The sequence below is a fragment of the Hyperolius riggenbachi genome, chromosome 8, assembly GCF_040937935.1.
Source record: "Hyperolius riggenbachi isolate aHypRig1 chromosome 8, aHypRig1.pri, whole genome shotgun sequence".
Lineage (NCBI taxonomy): Eukaryota > Metazoa > Chordata > Amphibia > Anura > Hyperoliidae > Hyperolius > Hyperolius riggenbachi.
The window spans coordinates 241,874,178-241,894,741 of NC_090653.1; the positions used below are offsets into that span (position 1 = coordinate 241,874,178).

Below are 20,564 nucleotides of genomic sequence, written 5' to 3' on the forward strand. Positions count from 1 at the left end.
GCGAGCACTCAGAGACAGCATCTCCAGGTGGGAGGCCGCCCATCCAGAAGCCCTCTTCATCATCCTGGGCGGCTTCAACAATGCAAATCTGCATGAGGAGATGCCCTGCTATAAGCAGCACATCACCTGCCCCACCAGGCACCACAACACCCTGGACCACTGCAACACGGTCCACAAGGACGCATACAAGGCCACCCAGGGTGCCCCTTTGGGGAACTCCGATCACAACCTAATCCATCTGATCCCAACCTACAGGAGGCTCCTGGAGACTGCTAAGCCCACTGTCAAGTCTGTCAAAAAGTGGACAGTAGAAGCCAAGCTGGAGCTTCAGGAGTGCTTTGATCACACCGACTGGTCATCTCTGGAGGCACCCACCCTGGACGAATGGTCAGAGAATGTCACCTCTTACATTAGCTTCTGTGAAGAAATGTGCATCCCCTCTAAGACCTTCAAGGCCTTTCCCAATAACAAACCTTGGTTCAATGATAAGCTACGCCAGCTTCGTAAACGTAAGGAACAAGCGCACAAGTCCGGCTCCACAAAAGAGTTCAGGGAGGCCAGGTACGCCCTGAAACAGGAATTGCTAGCTGCAAAGAGAGCCTACTCGGATAAGCTGGGACTCTGCCTCCAGTCCAACAACTCGAGGGAGGTATGGCAAGGCCTCAGAGCGGTCACCAACTTCAAACCCCCTACTCAACAGGTGATCCCGAGCACACAATTGGCTGAGGAACTCAACAAGTTCTACTGCAGGTTCGAGCAACGGGCCCCAGCAGCTCGGGTCGCCAAGGTCGATGACGAGGATAGCGGCACCCTCCGCACCGAGAGACCAAAACATCGCTGCACCGGTTGTAGTCCAGGAAGTGAAAGTTCTCAGGCTGCTTCGCAAGCTCAACCCCAGGAAGGCTTCAGGCCCGGATGGTGTCTCAAACTGCCTAAGGACCTGTGCGGATCAGCTGGCCCCGGTGCTCACCGCTCTGTTCAGGAAGTCGCTAGCGGAAGGCACGGTCCCCTCCTGTCTCAAGAGGTCCACAATCATACCAGTCCCCAAAAAGCAAGGCAGCATAGACCTCAACAACTTCAGACCCGTGGCCTTAACACCTACCATCATGAAGGTTCTAGAACGGCTAGCCCTTGCTCACCTCAAATGTACCACCAATGCACTGTTAGACCCACTCCAAATCATATACAGGGCCAACAGGTCCATAGAGGATGCCATAAACATCAGCCTAGCATACATCATGGAGCATCTCGACAAGCCTGACTCCTAAGTCAGAGTCCTGTTCCTGGACTTAAGCTCGGCCTTCAACACTATCTGCCCAGACACCCTGGTCGATAACCAGGCGCAACTCGGTGTCGACTCCATGCTTCATGCATGGGTCAAGGGTTTCCTCTCAGACAGGACAAAACAGGTCAAGCTCGGCAACTGCACCTCTAGCTTGAGAACCACAAACACGGGGGCACCTCAAGGGTGTGTATTGTCCCTGCTTCTGTTGTCCATGTACACAAATAACTGCACTTCCTCCTCGGGCTCCGTCAAGGTCATTAAATTCGCTGACGACACAACAATTATTGGTCTTATCGGCAGCAACGGAGAGCGAGACTACCGCAGTGAGAGAGAGAGAATCTGCAACTGGTGCAAGGACAACAACCTTGTCCTTAGCGCAACAAAGACTGTTGAGCTGATTGCTGATTTCAGAAAAAATCCTCCCACTCTCCCACCAGTCTACATTGGAGAGACCGAAGTCTCCAGAGTTTCATCGGTCCGGTTCCTTGGCACAACCTTATCCACTGACCTAAGATGGACACCATCAAAATTCAGAAGAAGGCACAGCAGAGGCTATTTTTCCTGCGCAACGGCTAGCGACAGACATAAACTGCAAAGAGTCATTAGTGAGGCGGAAAGGATCATCGGATCGCCCCTGCCACCTCTCAAACTCTTTCACACAGCCAGGATGAGGAAGAGGGCCACCAGGATCTCCTGCAACTTCTCCCACCCTGGCAGCCGCTTCTTCGAGCTCCTCCCATCTGGCCAACGCTTTCGAACTATACCATCCAAGACCACCAGACGCAGGAACTCCTTCCCACAGGCAGTTCTGTTGCTCAACAACACCGACCCCTGACTCTTCCCTCGTAGTCTGCAATCAGCATGATTGCCTCAGGTGTGGCTCTTCTGCTTTCTCTTCTGCGCCCCTGCTCTGGTCAGATGAGAACAAAATGGAACTTTTTGGGCAAAATGCAAAACGCTATGTGTGGTGGAAGACTAACACTGCACATCACTCTGAACACACCATCCCCACTGTCAAATATGGTGGAGGCAGCATCATGCTCTGGGGGTGCTTCTCTTCAGCAGGGACAGGGAAGCTGGTCAGAGTTGATGGGAAAATGGATGGAGCCAAATACAGGACAATCTTGGAAGAAAACCTCTTGGAGTCTGCAAAAGACTTGAGACTGGGGCGGAGGTTCACCTTCCAGCAGGACAACGACCCTAAACAAAAAGCCAGGGCAACAATGGAATGGTTTAAAACAAAACATTTCCATGTGTTAGAATGGCCCAGTCAATGTCCAGATCTAAATCCAATTGAGAATCTGTGGCAAGATCTGAAAACTGCTGCTCACAAACGCTGTCCATCTAATCTGACTGAGCTGGAGCTGTTTTGCAAAGAAGAATTGGAAAGGATTTCAGTCTCTAGATGTGCAAAGCTGGTAGAGACATACCCTAAAAGACTGGCAGCTGTAATTCCAGCAAAAGGTGGTTTCTACAAAGTATTGACTCAGGGGGGCTGAATAATTACACACACCCCACTTTGCAGTTATTGATTTGTAAAAAATGTTTGGAATCATGTATGATTTTCGTTCCACTTCTTAGGTGTACACCACTTTGTATTGGTTTTTCACGTGGAATTCCAATAAAATTGATTCATGTTTGTGGCAGTAATGTGACAAAATGTGGAAAACTTCAAGGGGGCCGAATACTTTTGCAAGCCACTGTATGTAACTTGTACAACTGTTATATGTACTTTGCCTAAGCCATGTGTACCACAAGCAATTCCTAGTACGGCTCTACCGTACTTGGCGAATAAATCCTTCTTGACTCTTGATTGAAGCAGTCTACACTATGAGGCGTTGTCTCTGTTTGTGAGTTTCAAGGGGCAAGATTATTCGAGGAAAGAGAGTACCAGAGGTTATACTGTCACGCTGTGATTGCTGTCTGTGGGTCTGGGCAGCAACAACACAAGGTGACAGCGGTCCCCAATGGTGGTGGGTCACGTTTTCTGAGGTGATACATGTAAACTACACTGGGGATCATTGATGGTGCGGAGCTCCTTGGACTATATGGTCTATGCGATGAATTGTTTTATGGAGGTTTTTAGGTGAATTCAGAAGACCAGATTGGAAGACCCTGCGGTTGCAATTTTATGGACTTCTTTTTAGTGGGCTGTAAGGCAGCGCAAGGTTTTATATATACTATTCAATTTTGATGTTTGTGTGACGTTTATGCCTGTGCAGCAGACCTTCAGTTAATTAGTAGGTTTGTGTTAGGGGTGGGGAGCACGCCAATTATTACTATAGTATTCATCTGTACACTAACGGTTGCTCTGCCTTCACTGATAACTGCTTAGTAGACTAAGCAGAGAGTAAAAAATCTGCCACAATCAAGCAATCACTTATGCCTGGTACACACCATGCAATTTCCTGACGGGTCGAAACCATTACTGTATCGCCAATGGGTCCGATCTGATTTTTGATCGATTTTGTATAGAAGTTATCGGAAATCGATCAGAAAAATCAATCAGAAATCAGATCGGACCTGTCAGAAATGATCGATTTGTCTGATGGGAAATTGCATGGTGTGTTCCAGGCATTATTCAATTAGGTATACAAACAATCATCTGAAAGGCCACTGTATGTCCTTGATAAGGGGTTGGGAAGATATGTCCGGCGGATCGCTCCCAGGTTGGGCATCGGGGGTCATTTGATGCTGGACACATGCCTGATTGACAGCTGAGGCAGAAGTTAACAGCCACCTCAGCTGACTTAAGTCAGGCGTGTGTATGCTTACCCGCATATATCTAGAGGCCAGGGGGTAGGCATAATTGGAAAGAAAGCTTTTCCCCCCTTTTCACTTCTGAATTTAAACTTTCTATGCAAATCCCTACTTAAAACTAGTCTCTTAGCCTCGTCCTACTGACAGTAAACTAATGTTCTTGCCGCACATACCCCTGCTGCAACTATATTAACTTACTGACCTTCTTTTCTTCAACTGCTCATTTGTGTGAGTGCGTCTTTCTCTAGGGCTGTGCTTCAGGTCCCAGCTTCAGCACCCAGAAAGGGAATGGCGACCAATCAAAGCAGCCTCCAGTCACGTGACTCCCGCATCCCCCCCACAATCAGTTTGGTTGGGTAATTTCTACTCTTCTTTTTCTTTTTCTTTTTGTGCCTGCAATCCCACTTCCGCAGCTGTTCCCTTCATCAAATTTCTGTTCCAACTTTTAATGATACAAACACACCCAGACTTGTGATGCTCTCATTTTTTTTTGCCCCACCGGTTTCGGCTTGTGATTATGTGCCTCCCCCATATCCAGAGCACCCCATCCTGGTCCCATTATTTCTTTCCCCAGTTTCAACTACTATTATCACTACCAACCAAGATGGCCCTTCTATTTCTACTGTCCTTAATTTTGACCGATCTGCCTACCCACTAGTTTTGCCACCCCTTTAGGCCTGTTTCACCCCACTACACCATACCAATACTCCGCACCCCGGTGACTTCACAACTCAACATGATCAGAACTTCGAGAATTAGGTTTTCACTCAGCCATGAGTGTTAACAAGTAGCATCATTTACCAACACAGCGTGTGCCTTTCAGCTCGTAGCCCGGATCACACGCACACATGTAGGAGCCAATGGTATTCAGGCATCTCTGCTGGCATGGAGAAGACTGTGCACACTCATCCACATCTACAAGATAGAACAATTCAACTAAGAATTCATCTTCATTTTAAATACTGCAACGGCATCCTGGATATCGGGGCTAAACAATTATTTTTGTAATTTGGTGTTATTAAAGTCCATCTAAATCTGGAATAAAAAAAAATAACATTGCAGAGCTAGTGTAGACTAGTTCAGCATTGCACTGATAGTTTCACAGCTCCATCCTCCATTTTATGTAGTCTAGTGTGGTGTAGGGATAATCAATGATATGCAAATATTTCTGAGTGTATGCAAATTTATGTAAACTTTTATGTAAATATATGCAGCTTGAAAATGGACCACTCAAATCTCACCCAGGTTTAACACATTTGCATAAATTCAGAAGTATTTGCATATCATTGATCATTCCTAGTGTGGTGTGAGGCCTCCTCCTCTCCCTGGTGCCTGTCACCATCCTCAGACTCAGGATCCTGTTCTCATTGTCTAGTTCTGGCTGGTCCTAGCTCCCACTGACTAATGCTAGGTGGACATTTTTTTAAGGACCATTATCGCAAAAAAATTGTAAAATGTAAAATACATACAGATAAAATTTACATTTCTACCAGAGTAAATGCACTATAAATTATTTGTATTTCGTATGTTGCTGTCAGCCCCGGGCCGCCCATGAGAAGGGGTGAGGCAGGTTCCTCAGGTGGCGGAAGATTACTACCCTCCCCCCCAGCTGGCGCTCCCCCTCCAGCTATTTGCGTAGCATTTAATTTCTTTTAGGCAGCGGGGGAAGCAATGACTCACCTACTTCCGTGACCCAGCGATGCGTTCCACTGCTCACGTCACTTCCTGCAATGCCCCCACTGTACTTCCGCTGCCCAAAAGAAATTAAATACTGCGCAAATAGCCGGAGGGGGGCGAGGTCAGGGGAGCCCCTGGTGAGGGAGGGGGGTCTGACACCCTTCCCCACTGCTGTGTCCACTGCTCCCCCTTCCTGGCTGCTACCCCCACCAGGCTAGGGGGCAATTATTACTACCTATGGGGGGGGGGGGCATCCTCACAAGTTTGCCTCAGGTGGCAAAAAGTCTAGAACCGGTCCTGGTTGCTGTCATTTACACTAGGCAGTAAACCTGTCTCACACATCAGTTTTGGTTTTGGACCAATTCATCTCTTCATGGCATCTTCTCAGTATTACCTTTATTCTTTGCAAAAGCAGTCCCTGGAAAGGATCTATACAAGGATGTCAGCCAGTAGTTAGACTGAGCTACTGCCATTCAGTAAGTGCTTTTGTAAATAAATAACTGAGAATCACTCATTACGGGAGTTGGGCTAGTCCAAAACCTGACAGATCTGTCAGGTTTTCCCCACCTACTGTAAGTGACAGCAACATAGGAGAAAGGTAATTTATAGTGCATTTTATTCTGAGAGAAAATTACATTGATATGTATGCATTTTAATAATTACAATTTTTCATGATGATGGTCTTTAAATTTCCTGTTGGAAGGGGTAGCGTTATTTTCAGAAGGGATGTAGCATTTAGTGTCAGGAAAGGGTTATGCTAGCTGTGGAAGGAGATAATGTTTAGGGCTGTGATCGGTTTGGTGGGAAAGGATGGTGAGGAACAGATTTAGCACTGGGGAAGGAGTGGAAATTGTGTTAACAACAATAATATTTATATAGCGCTTTTCTCCCTGGGGACTCAAAGCGCTGTGTTAAGTTTGTAGAGCAAATAGTATTTAGCACTGGGGAAAGGGAGATGGAGGGAAGGTAGCACACTAAGGTGTATATAGCTAGAGTTAGGGATGCAAATCCTGAATGGCCAGTAGAAGCCAGCAGAGGAAAGGGAGGAGGCTCTCTCAAGTTTCACTAGGGTTCCCCTGCTGATGGCTGCAAGAACAGCAGGCAGACATTTCCAACCCAAGTGGCTAGCCAATGACTTGGCTCCTCCTGTTGTAATCAGCAGAGTTCATGAAGCAGTCCAGTACTGTTCTGAAGCAGCACAATACTGTAACTAGCGGGGAGCAGCACCTGCGATCACAGGGGGCCCAGCGCTGTTGGGGGCCCCAATTACTAAACTCCCCTTCCTCAGATACAGGGGACTATACTTCAGATCAGGTTTTTTTGTGGCTACACTTGTTATGGGTTTTAAGAGCATGATGGCCACTTGTTTTATGAAGCTTGTAATATGGGCCCCCAGGCTGTGAAGGGCACCAAGGGGAGGCAAGGGAAGGTTCCTGAACATTGGGGGGGCCCCATCAAAGTTTCGATGGGCGGCTCCATGAGTTGTAGTTACACCACTGGCCAACAGTAGGTGGAACGATAAAGCCATCATATGTTCTTACCCTCACAGGCCGTCCTCTCAGCATTAGCTCGGAATCCGGGCCCACAGCGCAGCAGGCAGCGGTATGTTCCAGGCACATTGATGCATTCTTGTCCAGCTGGACATTGATGGGAGGCCAGCTTACATTCATCCAGATCTGTAAACAAAGGTGGAAGGGTGGAAGCTGAATGCCAGATTGCACTCTACAAACTATGTGACATGGAACTCCCTTTAGTTTAATTATTTAGATGACGACAAAATCGCAAGGCTTACCTTGGCAATTACGGTTGTCCATGGCTAAGACAAAGCCTGCAGGGCAGGAGCAAGAATAGCTGCCCAGGACATTGTGACAGGTGTGGGAACACGGTCGGCGGATGTCACATTCATCCACATCTACGAGAGACACAGACACACTGATTGCCACAATCTCTGCTTCATTCTGGACTCTCCACTAATTGTGGGCACAGAGCTGCTGGGATGCTTAAAGCAGATAAACTATTTAAAAAGAGTTTAAAGAGGGAGGTAGTGGTGGACTTACCTCCCCAAGCAGACTAAAAATGGTCAGTTATCAGCAGAAAAATCACATTATTCATAATTCCAAAAATGCAACGCGTTTCATGGGTCTATGCCTTCTTCATCAGGAGTAATTGTTATTGAAATCTTTGCCAGGAAAAGTGCCTCCTAGATGCTGGCAAAGACTTTAATAACAGTGACTTCTGTTATAGCCTGATGAAGCGGGTATTCTGCTCATAATGGACCGTTTTGAATATGCTTGGAGAGGTAAGTCCACCACTACCTCCCTTTTTAAACTGTTTTTAAATATTTTACTCTATTCTGGTGCCTCTGTTCAAATAGTAATTCAGCATTATAGTCCACCTTTGATGGAGGGGTGTTACCCTGATATCTTTCTCCTGTCCACAGAGAGCGACTTTCTAACCTGAGTGGGGTCGGGCCTCATCTCCCTGTAGTTACAGTGGTGTCCTTAGTGGTAACCCACCTTTGTGAGTACCTCTCTTTAGGAATTTACAAGATACACCATCTGACACTAACTTTCTACACTATCAAGGGCTCTCGTTTATTTCTCCCCTTGTGTTATTGGAATCAATAGATTGTCGTCCGATTCCCATGCAGCAAAAAAAAATTGGTCACGTAAGTGAATCTCTACATCCATGAATGGCACAGCTAGAGGGATCTGGATGTGATCTTGCAGGCCCTTAAGAGTTTTAGTGTTGATTTTACACTTGTCTACCTTATTTAAGGCACACTCATTGCTTACCAGCTGTTTTGCTGCTTGCTCTTTATCACTCTCTCTCTATGTCTGGATCTCTTCCTTGATTCATTTTCATGTACGTGAAATGTTGCGTAACCATAATGAGCAGATTATGATTATCACTACAGTATTTACATGTTGCTTTTCGGGGTTGTTTCTGATTTTCTTGTGGGTCACATGACCACAATTTAGGGCCCAATAAGGATTTTATACTGTATTGTAGTATGAGCTGGGCTCTAATTATGTATTTGTGTTGTGATAACTCATCCACTCACCTGTACAGTAGGAGTCTGTAGACTGCACAAAGCCCTGAGGACAGATTCCCCCATTCAAGCCTGGAATATTGCAAACATTGGGTGAATAACATCAGATCAAGACACCATGAATGGACATATCACACTACATACACTTGGCTCCACAGTATTCACTACAAGTCTGGGTGAAACAGATCTATTCCATCTTAATGGGACTATGCAAGTGCATACACAGGACTCAGAATACATTCATGCCTAGGGTGGGACTGAGAAATCATTAATCTCTCCAATTCCCTTCAATTAATGTCACACAATATTCTAACTTCTTTAGCCTTTAGCCTAAATTCAAATAGATGGCTATATTTTAATCACATGCAATTACAAAAATAAATAGATAAAAACGAGCAATGCTGCTAAAAGTTTTTATCAATTTTTTTTAACCAAAACCATATCTTCACTTTAAGAATATCATGTATTGCCACTAGATGGCACTTCTTTTGGTAGTAAATAGAGGCCTTTGATGATTTTTTTTTTGAACTGCCAGAAAAAAATTGTTTAGCAAGACCTGCAGCAGGATACACACAATTCTGTGTTACATTCAAATTTGTATGAAGGTATAATTGGGCCAATCAATAATGGCAAGAAGTGCATTTAAAGCGTACCCGAGGCAACATGTGACATAATAAGATAAACATGTGTATGTACAGTACAAAACATATTAATAATTTGACAGAATTATTTGCATCTGTTTGACGATCTCCACTCCTATGAAGTACCTGCTTGGAGAGAGGCCGTCAGCTGGAATTGAAGCTCCTCTGATTCCGGGACATATGAAGATCGGATGTTACTGATGTGCACCCGTTGGAAAGGTTTGGACTGGCGGCCCAGAGACGGGTTGTACTCCACGGTGTGGTTGCAGCGCAGCGTAAGGTAACTGCTGCCACTGGTGAAAGTTGGGGTGGACCAGGCACTGATCTGTCCTTCTCCGGTTTGAATGTAGGTCTCTGTGAATTCCTGGTAATGAAACATGACAGAAAATAGACAGGCGTAGATGTCACCATTTTACTTATTTACCTGTACTTGAGAAGACAAGACAAGGCTCAGACACAGAACATTTATATTGTGCTTTTCTCCCGGCAGACTCAATAGCTTGAGCTGCAGCCATCAGGACGCAGTCTATAGGTGGTTGCAGTGTTAGGGAACCTTGCCCAAGGTCTCCTACTGTATAGGTGCTGGCTTACTTAACAAGAAGAGCCGAGATTCGAACTCTGGGAAGAACCCTCAACCAGTACACTATCCAGCCATCCAGGAGGACAACTCCAGAAGGTGCTCAATAAAAGTATCATTTTTCACCATAGGCAGAACAGTAGCGTAGTTTTTAACGCTCTTGCCTTGCAGCACTAGTTTCCCGGCCAGGTCAACTTCTGCAAGGAGTTTGTATGTTCTCTCATGTGTTTGAGTTGCTTTCCTCCGCACTCCGGTTTCCTCCCACATCCCAATAACATACAGATAAGTTGGCTTCCTTCTAAATTGGCCCTAGACCATGATACATGCACTACACAAAACATACATAGACATATGATTATGGTAAGGATCAGGGCCGGATTTCCCATAAGGCACTGTAGGCACGTGCCTACAGGCGGAGCTATGTGTGAGAGGCGGGTCCTGTCCCCCTGGCAACAGCAGCTACATTACCCTCGCTACGATCAGATGCCTCCATGTAGGGCCGTATGTAGCAATGTGAGGGCGCATTCCTCTTCACTACATGCCGAGCTGCTGGCCGCCCCATCTGCCTTCTCTCCCAGCCTGGTATGAGTGTCAGGCGCTGTCAGATATGACAAGTGCCGGTGCTCCAACAATCTAGCCTACCGGCAAAGTGTATGGCTGTGCTGCTGCTAGGCAACAGGAAGCCGGAAGCCAGGGTCTACAGTGGCGCCGGGTCTTCCTGTATAGTGCAGACTGCAATGTTTCCAGTACCTAGGAATGAGGAGGAGAGTGGCTCCAAATTCATCTGGACGGGCTGACAGGTCCAGGAGGAGGAGGTCGGGTGCAGTCTCAGGGGAGGCAGCAGAAGTGAGTGCCGTTATTCTGGGTGCGCTGATATATTCAAAGTGGGAATGCTTTCGGTTTATCTGTGTGGTCTGCAGGTCATGGATGATTGATCAGAGGAATGTACCCAGTCAGCGGCCAGCCTTTACAAAACAATTCCCGAATTAGAAAGTGGTCATTAGGGACATAACTGTTAAAAGGGAGAGCAATAGATATGAAGTCTGTCCTCTGTCTGCAGTGACTGAGCATATAAAATGTGTGATTTTATTTTAGCAAGTGTGCATTTCTGTGTCTGTCTCTGTTGGTGTGTGTGCGTGTGCCTGTGTTCAATGGTGTATGTGTGCCTGCGTTCAAGTGTGTGCGTGTGCCTGCGTTCAAGTGTATATGTCTGTGTGTGTGTGCGTGATCAAGAGTGTGTGCCTGTGTTCAAGTGTGTGTGTGTGTGTGTAGCTATTTTTTATATATGTGTTTGTGTGTGTGTGCCTGTGTTCAAGTGTGCATGTCTATGGGTGTGTGTGTTCAAGAGTGTGTGCTTGTGTTAAAGTATGTCAGCGTGTGTGTGCGTGTTCAAGTGTGTATGTCTGCGTGTTCAAGTGTGTGTGTCTGCGTGTTCAAGTGTGGAATGTAGGGAGGGTAGCTCAGCACAGAGACACAACTCTTTGAGGGTGAAGGGAGGGAAGCCAAGGGGATCACTAAACTGACAGGAGTTTACTGTCTAATTCCTGCATCATATCACTGACCTCAGGAGCTCACATCCTAATCATTGTCTCATGTCACTAAGGATGATATGAGACAGTGATTAGAGTGTTAGATTCTAAGGACAGTTACTGACATGAGGCAGGGATTAGAGTTCAAAATAAATTTACTTGGGGGTGTGGCCTGATTTAAGGGCGGAGTTAAGGGCACCAGAACGCCTGTGCCTACAGGCTCCAGAGTTGTAAATCCGGCCCTGGTAGGGATTATATTGTGATCCCCTCTGAAGGACAGTTAAGTGACGACTATATATACTCTGTACAGCGCTTCAAAAGATGTCAGCGCTACATAAATAATAATAATAATAATAATTTATTCCAATGAATGTTTTAAAACAATTTTTCCCTTGTAATTAAAGGTCCATACACACTGTCGATGGATGTCACCCAACAGGGATCAGAACTCGTCATCTACATCATGAGGCCAAGGCTGTACAGATTTGTAGTTGGCCCGAAGGCTAGCAACATGCTCGGTTGCAAGGCGGGTTGGAAGGACTGGGAGGACAAAGTTATGTAGATGTGATGGCAGGCGGGTCGACCAGGGAGAAAAAGAGCTATTGGTTGTATCTCTGCTGCATTGATCTGCATGGTGGATCACTGGTCGAGGGTTGGTGGCTGCTGCACACATGCTGAAATATTGGCAGAACTCCATCCTCTGTCCACATACATGCACACCACGTGGTTAATGGTGTATACGTGAGCATGTGTATGTGGACAGAGCTGGAGCCAGCGGCAAACACCAAAAGATCAGGGCAAATTTTACACCGGGGCGTGGGTTGCACCTATGGTTCTGTCAAGTTCGTCCCAATATCGCATGTCTTTACTGATGCGTGCCCAATCGAGCATGTTGGCCCTATATCTTGCAGAATGTCCAATCGATACATGTGACCAATTTCCCAAAATTGGTCACATCATCGATCGGCCATGCTCTTGGCGGCACTGATTCTCATCCGATCCGTTTATAATAATTGAATCGGGTGGTCGACCGGCCCACAAATTCCAGGTTCTAATGAAATCAATTATCCATTTTCGATGAGCTTTCTGCAGCCTGGAAAACGTACCTGAAGTACAATGTCTGACGATGCCACAGTATCTGGTATAAATCCATTAATCACAATATCAAACCACAGGATGCCTTCGCTGTCCAAACCTCGGGCGATGTGTGTGATACGCAGCTGCTCCCCTGAAATGCAAAATTGTGTTAGAAGCAAAGCCGTGTCTATAAGCGCAGAGAGTAACACAATGGGCCCTATCTACTAAGGCAGGAGTGTCAAACTCTATTACGCAAGGTTCGGAATGCATGTTATGTGATCGAGAGCTGGAGGTATAGAAGCACGGAGCGTGCAGCTGCAGAGAACAGAAAAGACTCAACGAAGCGCTGGAGCAGGTAAGGGCGCATCTCCACTAGCCAGATCGCATCTCCTCTTGCTCCGCAATGGCACAACCGCATTTAATGGAAACTACTCCATTGATATTGCTTGCCCTACTTGAATTCTTGCTGACCAATAATATTTTTGTTTTTGAGGGGTCCCACTACCTCCAGGTGCAGGGAGCGGCGATGGGGACCACATGTGCCCCCTCGTATGCTAACCTGTACCTGGGGGAGTGGGAACATGAGCTTTTTTCAGATGATGGGTTCTCGAGGTACCTGTGCCACGTTCTGTCGTGGCACAGGTACATCGACGACATCATCGTTTTTTTGGACAGGGGGGCAAGACCTTCTCATACAGTTTGTTGGGGCTTTGAATTTCAACTCAAGGAACCTCAAATTCACTATGCAATTCAGCCCCTTGGAGATCCCTTTCCTTGACATCTCTATACTTTTGGACAAAGACGGAAACGTGTCCACAAGTTTATATAGGAAAACCACAGCTACAAACTCCCTCCTAAGGGCGGATAGTTTCCACCCAATCCACACTGTAAGAGGTATACTAGTAGGCCAGTGCCTCCGTGCGAGACGGAATTGCTCAGAGCATGGTACCTTTAAAGTTGAGGCCGCTAGATTGAAAGAGAGATTTAGGGATAGGGGATACCCCGAGGGGACTCTCAGAAGAGCATTTAAGAGGGTGGACGCAAGTGACCGCTCATCCCTCCTTGCAAATAGATATCACGGTGCACGAGACAAAGATGACACCTTGCGCTTTTGCACTAAATTTTCAGCTCAACATCAACAAATCACACAGATCATTAACAAACATTGGCACATCCTCACTAATGATACGAAATTAAGTAAACATGTTCCGGAAAGACCCCGTTTCTCCTTTCGACGAGCACCCTCTCTTAGGGATAGGTTGATAAGTAGTCATTTCGTGAATCCTTCAACTGCATCTAAACACTGCAAAATTGTGGGCACATATACATGTGGGGGCTGCACTATGTGCAGATACATTTCCTCCAATCAAGTCAGCACCATCAGTAGTAGAAATAGCTCTTTATTATTAAAGTAGTAAGATCATCATCCCCTCAGCGACAGCTCCGCTGTTTCGGTCCTCAGACCTTCCTCAAGCTGGATAGGATATGTCACACTAATACAACATACAATTACTCCTTAAATAGGTATCCAAGAGCCCCAGCACCAATCAGGTGCAGGTATCTTGGACCAATCGAACAGCAGCTATGGAAGGGCGGACCACATAGAAAACTGCAGTCTTAGTATGTAAAAGGGGTTATCCCATAATATCCCCAGACCTGCCCACAACATCTTACCCCTCTCCTACGTATTCCTAGGCGGACTACAAAGAAAACCGCCTATTAGCAATGTAAATATATGCGCATATGCGCACTTCTTACCAGCTGCTGCTGCGCCGGTCACCACCGCTGCTTCCCCGACCACAAGCCGCTTCCTGAATGTCACACTGACGTCTTAGCGTCATGTGACCACCTCACATGGTATAGACGCCACCAGGGGGCGTGAATTACACGCTCCTTATCTCCATGGTGACATAAACATTGCATACAGTCGGCTATTGAGCCGGCTCAGAGCGAATCAAAGTAATATTGCAGCTTGTAATCAAGGACTCACCACCGGCTCCCACGCAGCAGCATCAGTTAATTAAACATGGAGGGAGGAAAAGGAACCACTTCCGCTGCAGATTGGTTGCCAAGATGCCCTGTTAATAACAGTTTTTTGTGCAGCGGAGAGGAACGGCGATGGGTTCGAACGTGGCCCCGTCCTACGCAAATTTATTTATGGGCCAATACGAAGAAGCTTTTGTATATACTAATGCCCTATTCCGCCAGCATGCTAAATGCTGGTGGAGGTTTATCGATGACATTTTTTGCGTGTGGGCGGGGCCGCGTTCGACCCTAGATGCGTTCATAGGTGAACTGAGAATTAATTGTCCACCAATTGTACTGACGGCACATGTGGCGGTGGATGAGGTGCCCTTTTTAGACACCATGGTGTACAGGTCTGGTGACAGGTTACTCACGGACCTGTACACCAAGCCAACAGATCGTAATTCCCTGTTGGAATATAAGAGTTTCCATCCACAACATATCAAGGACAATATCCCTAGTGGCCAATTGACTAGAGTAGAGAGGTTAGTGGCAGATCCAGAGAAGAACGCTATTAGGGTTCAACAGATGCAGGATAAGTTTAAAAATAGAGGTTACCCTGAAGAGGTTTTAAATAAGCAAAATCGAGTAAAAGGAAAAGAGCCGTAGGCCCTAGGATACCATTTGTAACCACATACAATAGCTGGAGTAACCAAATTGGATCAGTGATTAAAAAACACTGGAAGATTATTCAGGATGCCTTTCCCCATATTGAGGAATTTAGGCATCCTCCTCTGATGTCATTCAAGCGGCCACCTACCATTAGGGATAAAGTAGTGAATACATTTGAACAACCCAGAGAGAGTGGTGTTAGGAAGGGCACCTATCCGTGTCTCCGCTGTCACATGTGTAGTCTGATTAATAAAGGAAACTGCTTCACCCACCCCTCTAGTGGCCGTAAATTTTATGCCAATGGGTACTTTGATTGTGATTCAACATTTGTAGTGTATTTGTTAAAGTGCCCATGTGGGCTGGGGTATGTAGGTAAGACAACCCAGCCGTTGAAAGATAGGATATCCTCGCATAAAAGTGCAATTAGGAAAGGAGATGAGGAACAGGCAGTTTCCCTGCATTTTAAGCAAAATGGACACTCAGTGTCACAATTGAGGGTGCAGGTCATAGATCATGCGCCCCAACATTTGAGAAGGGGTAACAGACATAAGATGTTGTTACTAAAAGAAGCTAGTTGGATTCGGAAACTAGGAACAATGGGAAGGGGAGGCCTTAACAAAGAATACGAGTTACTGCCATGTATATAATAATGATATTTTGTGCTGTGTTTTTAATTGTTAATTGGGTGGCCTAACTAGTAATGTTGCACATATTTTCATATTTTCATTTCTATTAACAGGGCATCTTGGCAACCAATCTGCAGCGGAAGTGGTTCCTTTTCCTCCCTCCATGTTTAATTGACTGATGCTGCTGCGTGGGAGTCGGTGGTGAGTCCTTGATTACAAGCTGCAATATTACTTTGATTCGCTCTGAGCCGGCTCAATAGCCGACTGTATGCAATGTTTATGTCACCATGGAGATAAGGAGCGTGTAATTCACGCCCCCTGGTGACGTCTATACCATGTGAGGTGGTCACATGACGCTAAGACGTCAGTGTGACATTCAGGAAGCGGCTTGTGGTCGGGGAAGCAGCGGTGGTGACCGGCGCAGCAGCAGCTGGTAAGAAGTGCGCATATGCGCATATATTTACATTGCTAATAGGCGGTTTTCTTTGTAGTCCGCCTAGGAATACGTAGGAGAGGGGTAAGATGTTGTGGGCAGGTCTGGGGATATTATGGGATAACCCCTTTTACATACTAAGACTGCAGTTTTCTATGTGGTCCGCCCTTCCATAGCTGCTGTTCGATTGGTCCAAGATACCTGCACCTGATTGGTGCTGGGGCTCTTGGATACCTATTTAAGGAGTAATTGTATGTTGTATTAGTGTGACATATCCTATCCAGCTTGAGGAAGGTCTGAGGACCGAAACAGCGGAGCTGTCGCTGAGGGGATGATGATCTTACTACTTTAATAATAAAGAGCTATTTCTACTACTGATGGTGCTGACTTGATTGGAGGAAAAGTTGGTTGAAGTGCCTACTTGTGCAGAGGCACTGCAGGTCAAAGCACATCAGACTTCCACTCCGTGGGTGCTCGCTTAGCACTGAATTATTCTATGTGCAGATACATGCAGGTTGGTAGGAATGTCAGGCTACCGGATGGAAGAGACTGGACATTAGCACATTATGTTAATTGCAATACCACTTTAGTTGTATATATGTTATTGTGCCCATGTGGCGCATTTTATATTGGAAAGACCAAACGTGAGCTACGATCTAGAATTCCTGATCATGTGACGAATATAAGGAGCAAAAATATGTCCAGTCTCACCCCGGTGGCCAGGCATTTCAAGACCATGCATGCTGGCAACCCCACCATAATGCGGGTGATTGGTCTGGACCGTATTCACGCCACTCCTAGAGGTGGCGATATGGACAGACTCTTACTACAAAGAGAATCTAGATGGATTTTTGACCTGGAGGCAACTTTGCCCCCGGGTCTGAATGAAAATACAAGCTATACCTCCTTTCTACCAGCTTAGGCCCTGTTTTTCCTGTGAATTTAGGGATATGTTGCTCTGGTCCACTCCCGCTCCTGCCCTGTTGTTCTGAGGTGGTATTGCCCGCCGTTTGCATTGATGGATGAATAGTATGTGAGGTTGATTTGAAGCTTTGATCGAGTAGGCTTCATAACTCTATGGGGACTTAGATGTCTATTCAGAAGTATCGGTGAGTTTGTCACTGATTTTGAATAGTCCCCACGGCAATTGACAGAGCTTAACTGATATGGTCGACCATCAATTTTATGTGAGATTATCATTCATTCTTTGTACTATGACTCTATGTTTATTATTATTTTTTGCTTAGGTTATGGGATTTTGTGAACTTACCTCGGGGTTAGGGTTTGTGTCTCCCCCACTGTTGTGGCTTCGCTGGTGTCCTGTCTCGCTCGCCCCCTCCGGCGGCGCCGTGCGGTGTGGGCGGGGCCGGCGGATGCCGGGCTGGCGGGCGAGTGGCTTTGCGCCTATCTTTCCCGCCGCCATTGTCCCTGGTGTCCGCCCGCCCTCCCCGCCCCGTGTGCGGCTGCCGGTGGGTTGCTATGGCGGCCCTGCGTCGTGTCTGCCCGCCCCACCCACTCGCCCGACATTGGCCGCTGGTAGGGGCGTGCACGGCCGGCCTCCTGCTGACGTCGCCCAGCTGGGGGATAAGACCCTCCCGGGGGGCATGTTGGGAAGCCACGCAAACCTCCAGTTGAAGCCGGATATCCGGCGAAACCGGTCGAGGACGCATGTGCTGTGTCCCTGGCCTCCACCCACCTTCCGTTGGGGAAATACTCTGCCTCTCCATCTTTGCTCGGACAACAGTAACTCTGCCACACGCAGCTGAGTCCAGCCGGTCACTTTGCAAAGAGACATGGTGCACGTAAGCAAGCCCTATGGGCATGGATCTCTGCAATACTTCTGCTATTTTGCTAGCATTTGAGCGCTTTATCTGCTTGCAAACTATTTGCTTTCTGCATGAAGCTTACTAATACAGAAATAATCATTACTATGAACTCTTGTTGCTTATCATCCTTCCATCCGTGCAGAAGCTGGATGTGATTATGGTTGCTGGATTGCATACATTCGAACCAATTTTATCTGATGTGCTTCTGCTGTGAACTGTCTGTGCATACTGTCTGTGCATACTGAGTATGCAACTGTGTGTGCACTTTGCCTGGAACTGTCTGTGCATATACTGGTTTGTCAGCCTAGCTGGACGTGCTTGCTACATGTATCTGCATTATATCAACAACATGGACACTGTTTTGCTGCTGACTGCTATTTCCTCCAAATACAGCGACTATGAGGAGTTTGATTGGCTAATCATGGCCTCAAGATTCTTTTGAAGCTTCTATTTTTGTTCACTAGCGCTAAACAGTTGAACTTCTGCCTCTGTGGCTGCAATACTAGTGTTTTGACAGCTATTGTTCTGCTGTTAATTATTTTTGCTATATACAGACTAGATACCATTGCTGGCAGATTCTACAGAGGGGTATTAGAGGCCCCTCCGGGAGGTTGTGGTAGGGGGTGCGGGGTGGGCACACATTTTTATGGGCTATTTTTTAAGTGTTTGATACAATTGGATTAATAAAGTTACCTTTTTGATATAAGAATTAATTGTTGATTAATTGTTGTGATTTGTGCTCAATCGGGTCATACCTACTTTTATTATTATCTCATAGTTTTTGGATTACTCTATTGATATGCATTGGTTGCAGAGCCGGCAAATCGCAATACAGATTTGCGTGTAGTGGAAATGGGCCCTAAATGTTACAGTTCCCAGCTACTCTGCAGTGTGGGAAAAGGGTGTCGGGCTCTGCACCCTGGCTCAGACTGGCCTAGTGCACACCAGAGCGGTTCCGCTGTGGTTTGCGATCCGCTTGCGGGTGCGGATCCGCTAGGGTAATGTATTTCAATGGGCTGGTGCACACCAGAGCGGGAGGCGTTTTGCAGAAACGCATACTCCCGGGCTGCTGCAGGTTTTGGATTGCGGATGCGTTTCTGCCTCAATGTTAAGTATAGGAAAAACGCAAACCGCTCTGAAAAACGGCAGTTCAGAGCGGTTTTGCAGGCGTTTTTGTTACAGAAGCTGATCAGTAACAGCTTTACTGTAACAACATCTGAAATCTACTACACCAAAAACGCTTCACAAAACCGCAAAATGCTAGCTGAAACGCTACAGAAGAATAACAAAAAGCGTTTCAAAATCTGCTAGCATTTTGCGGATCTGCTAGCGTTTTTTGGTGTGCACCAGGCCACTGACAAGGTTTCAACCAGAAACACCATTATGCTCTGAATTGAATGGGAAGGCAGTGCACTGTTGTTCTTTTGCTGTTTACAATGATAGACATTTGAAGCTCTCAAGGGCCACATAAAATGGTAAGGAGGGCCGCATTCAGTCCACAGGTCTTGAATTTTACACCTGTGTACAAAGGCATCCCAAGATATTTCTGAGCATCTACAGTGGGGACATCATAAGCAGTCCAGCAATGACTGGACCAAGCTTTATTGAGGGCTGGAACCCACTAGAGCGATTTTTTGAGCATTTAGGGAGCGTGATAAATCGCTAGGGATTTCCCTAAACACTCTGCCAATATAAATGGATGGTGCAAATTCCACAGAAGCGATTGCGATTAGCAAAATCGCAAGTGCAGAACATGCAGCATTTTGGTAGCGTTTACGCTTCAATCGCTAATCGCTACACAGCCGCTGGCAAATTGATTACACTTTTTAAAACTGCTTCTGAAAACGCTCATGAAACCGTTTACAAACCGCTCATACAAAACGCTAGCGATTGCGATTAGCGATAGCGTTTTGTAGTGGGTTCCAGGCCTAAAAGTGTCTGTTATTAACGTAAAGCTATTAGACAGGCTGGATTAAAGCACAGCTGTAGTGAGAGGTATGTGGAGGCTGCCATATTTATTTCCTTTTGAACAATACCAGTTGCCTGGCAGTCCTGCTGATTCTCTGCCTCTAATACTTTTAGCCATAGGCCCTGAACAATCATGCAGCAGATCAGGCGTTTCTGACATTGTTGTCAAATCTGACAAGATTAGCTGCATGCTTGTTTCTGGTGTGATTCAGACACTACTGCAGCCAAATAAATCAGCAGGGCTGCCAGGAAACTGGTATTGTTTAAAAGGAAACACATATGGCAGCCTCCGTATCACTCTCACTTCAATGAGGAACGCATACTCCTGGGCTGCTGCAGACATTGGATTGCGGATGCGTTTCTGCCTCAATGTTAAGTATAGTAAAACATTGTCCTTTAAAGGGAACCAAGCTCTACTTTTTTTCCTGGTTTCTAATAGCTATAGGAGCTGCCATGTCCCCTCTCCCCTTTTAGAT

The 20,564-nt window shown here is 46.4% G+C and overlaps 1 protein-coding gene across 1 annotated transcript in view; it reads right to left on the minus strand.

The window, feature by feature from the left end:
• HMCN2 (hemicentin 2) overlaps positions 1 to 20,564 on the minus strand; it is a 408,064-nt gene that overhangs the window by 23,397 nt on the left and 364,103 nt on the right. Inside the window, exons 79-84 of the mRNA XM_068248458.1 lie at positions 12,628 to 12,749; positions 9,542 to 9,779; positions 8,787 to 8,846; positions 7,515 to 7,634; positions 7,264 to 7,398; positions 4,847 to 4,960 (exon numbers count right to left, since the gene is read on the minus strand). Of these exons, the coding sequence (XP_068104559.1) occupies positions 4,847 to 4,960; positions 7,264 to 7,398; positions 7,515 to 7,634; positions 8,787 to 8,846; positions 9,542 to 9,779; positions 12,628 to 12,749 (789 nt within the window). The remainder of the gene's footprint in view (positions 1 to 4,846; positions 4,961 to 7,263; positions 7,399 to 7,514; positions 7,635 to 8,786; positions 8,847 to 9,541; positions 9,780 to 12,627; positions 12,750 to 20,564) is intronic.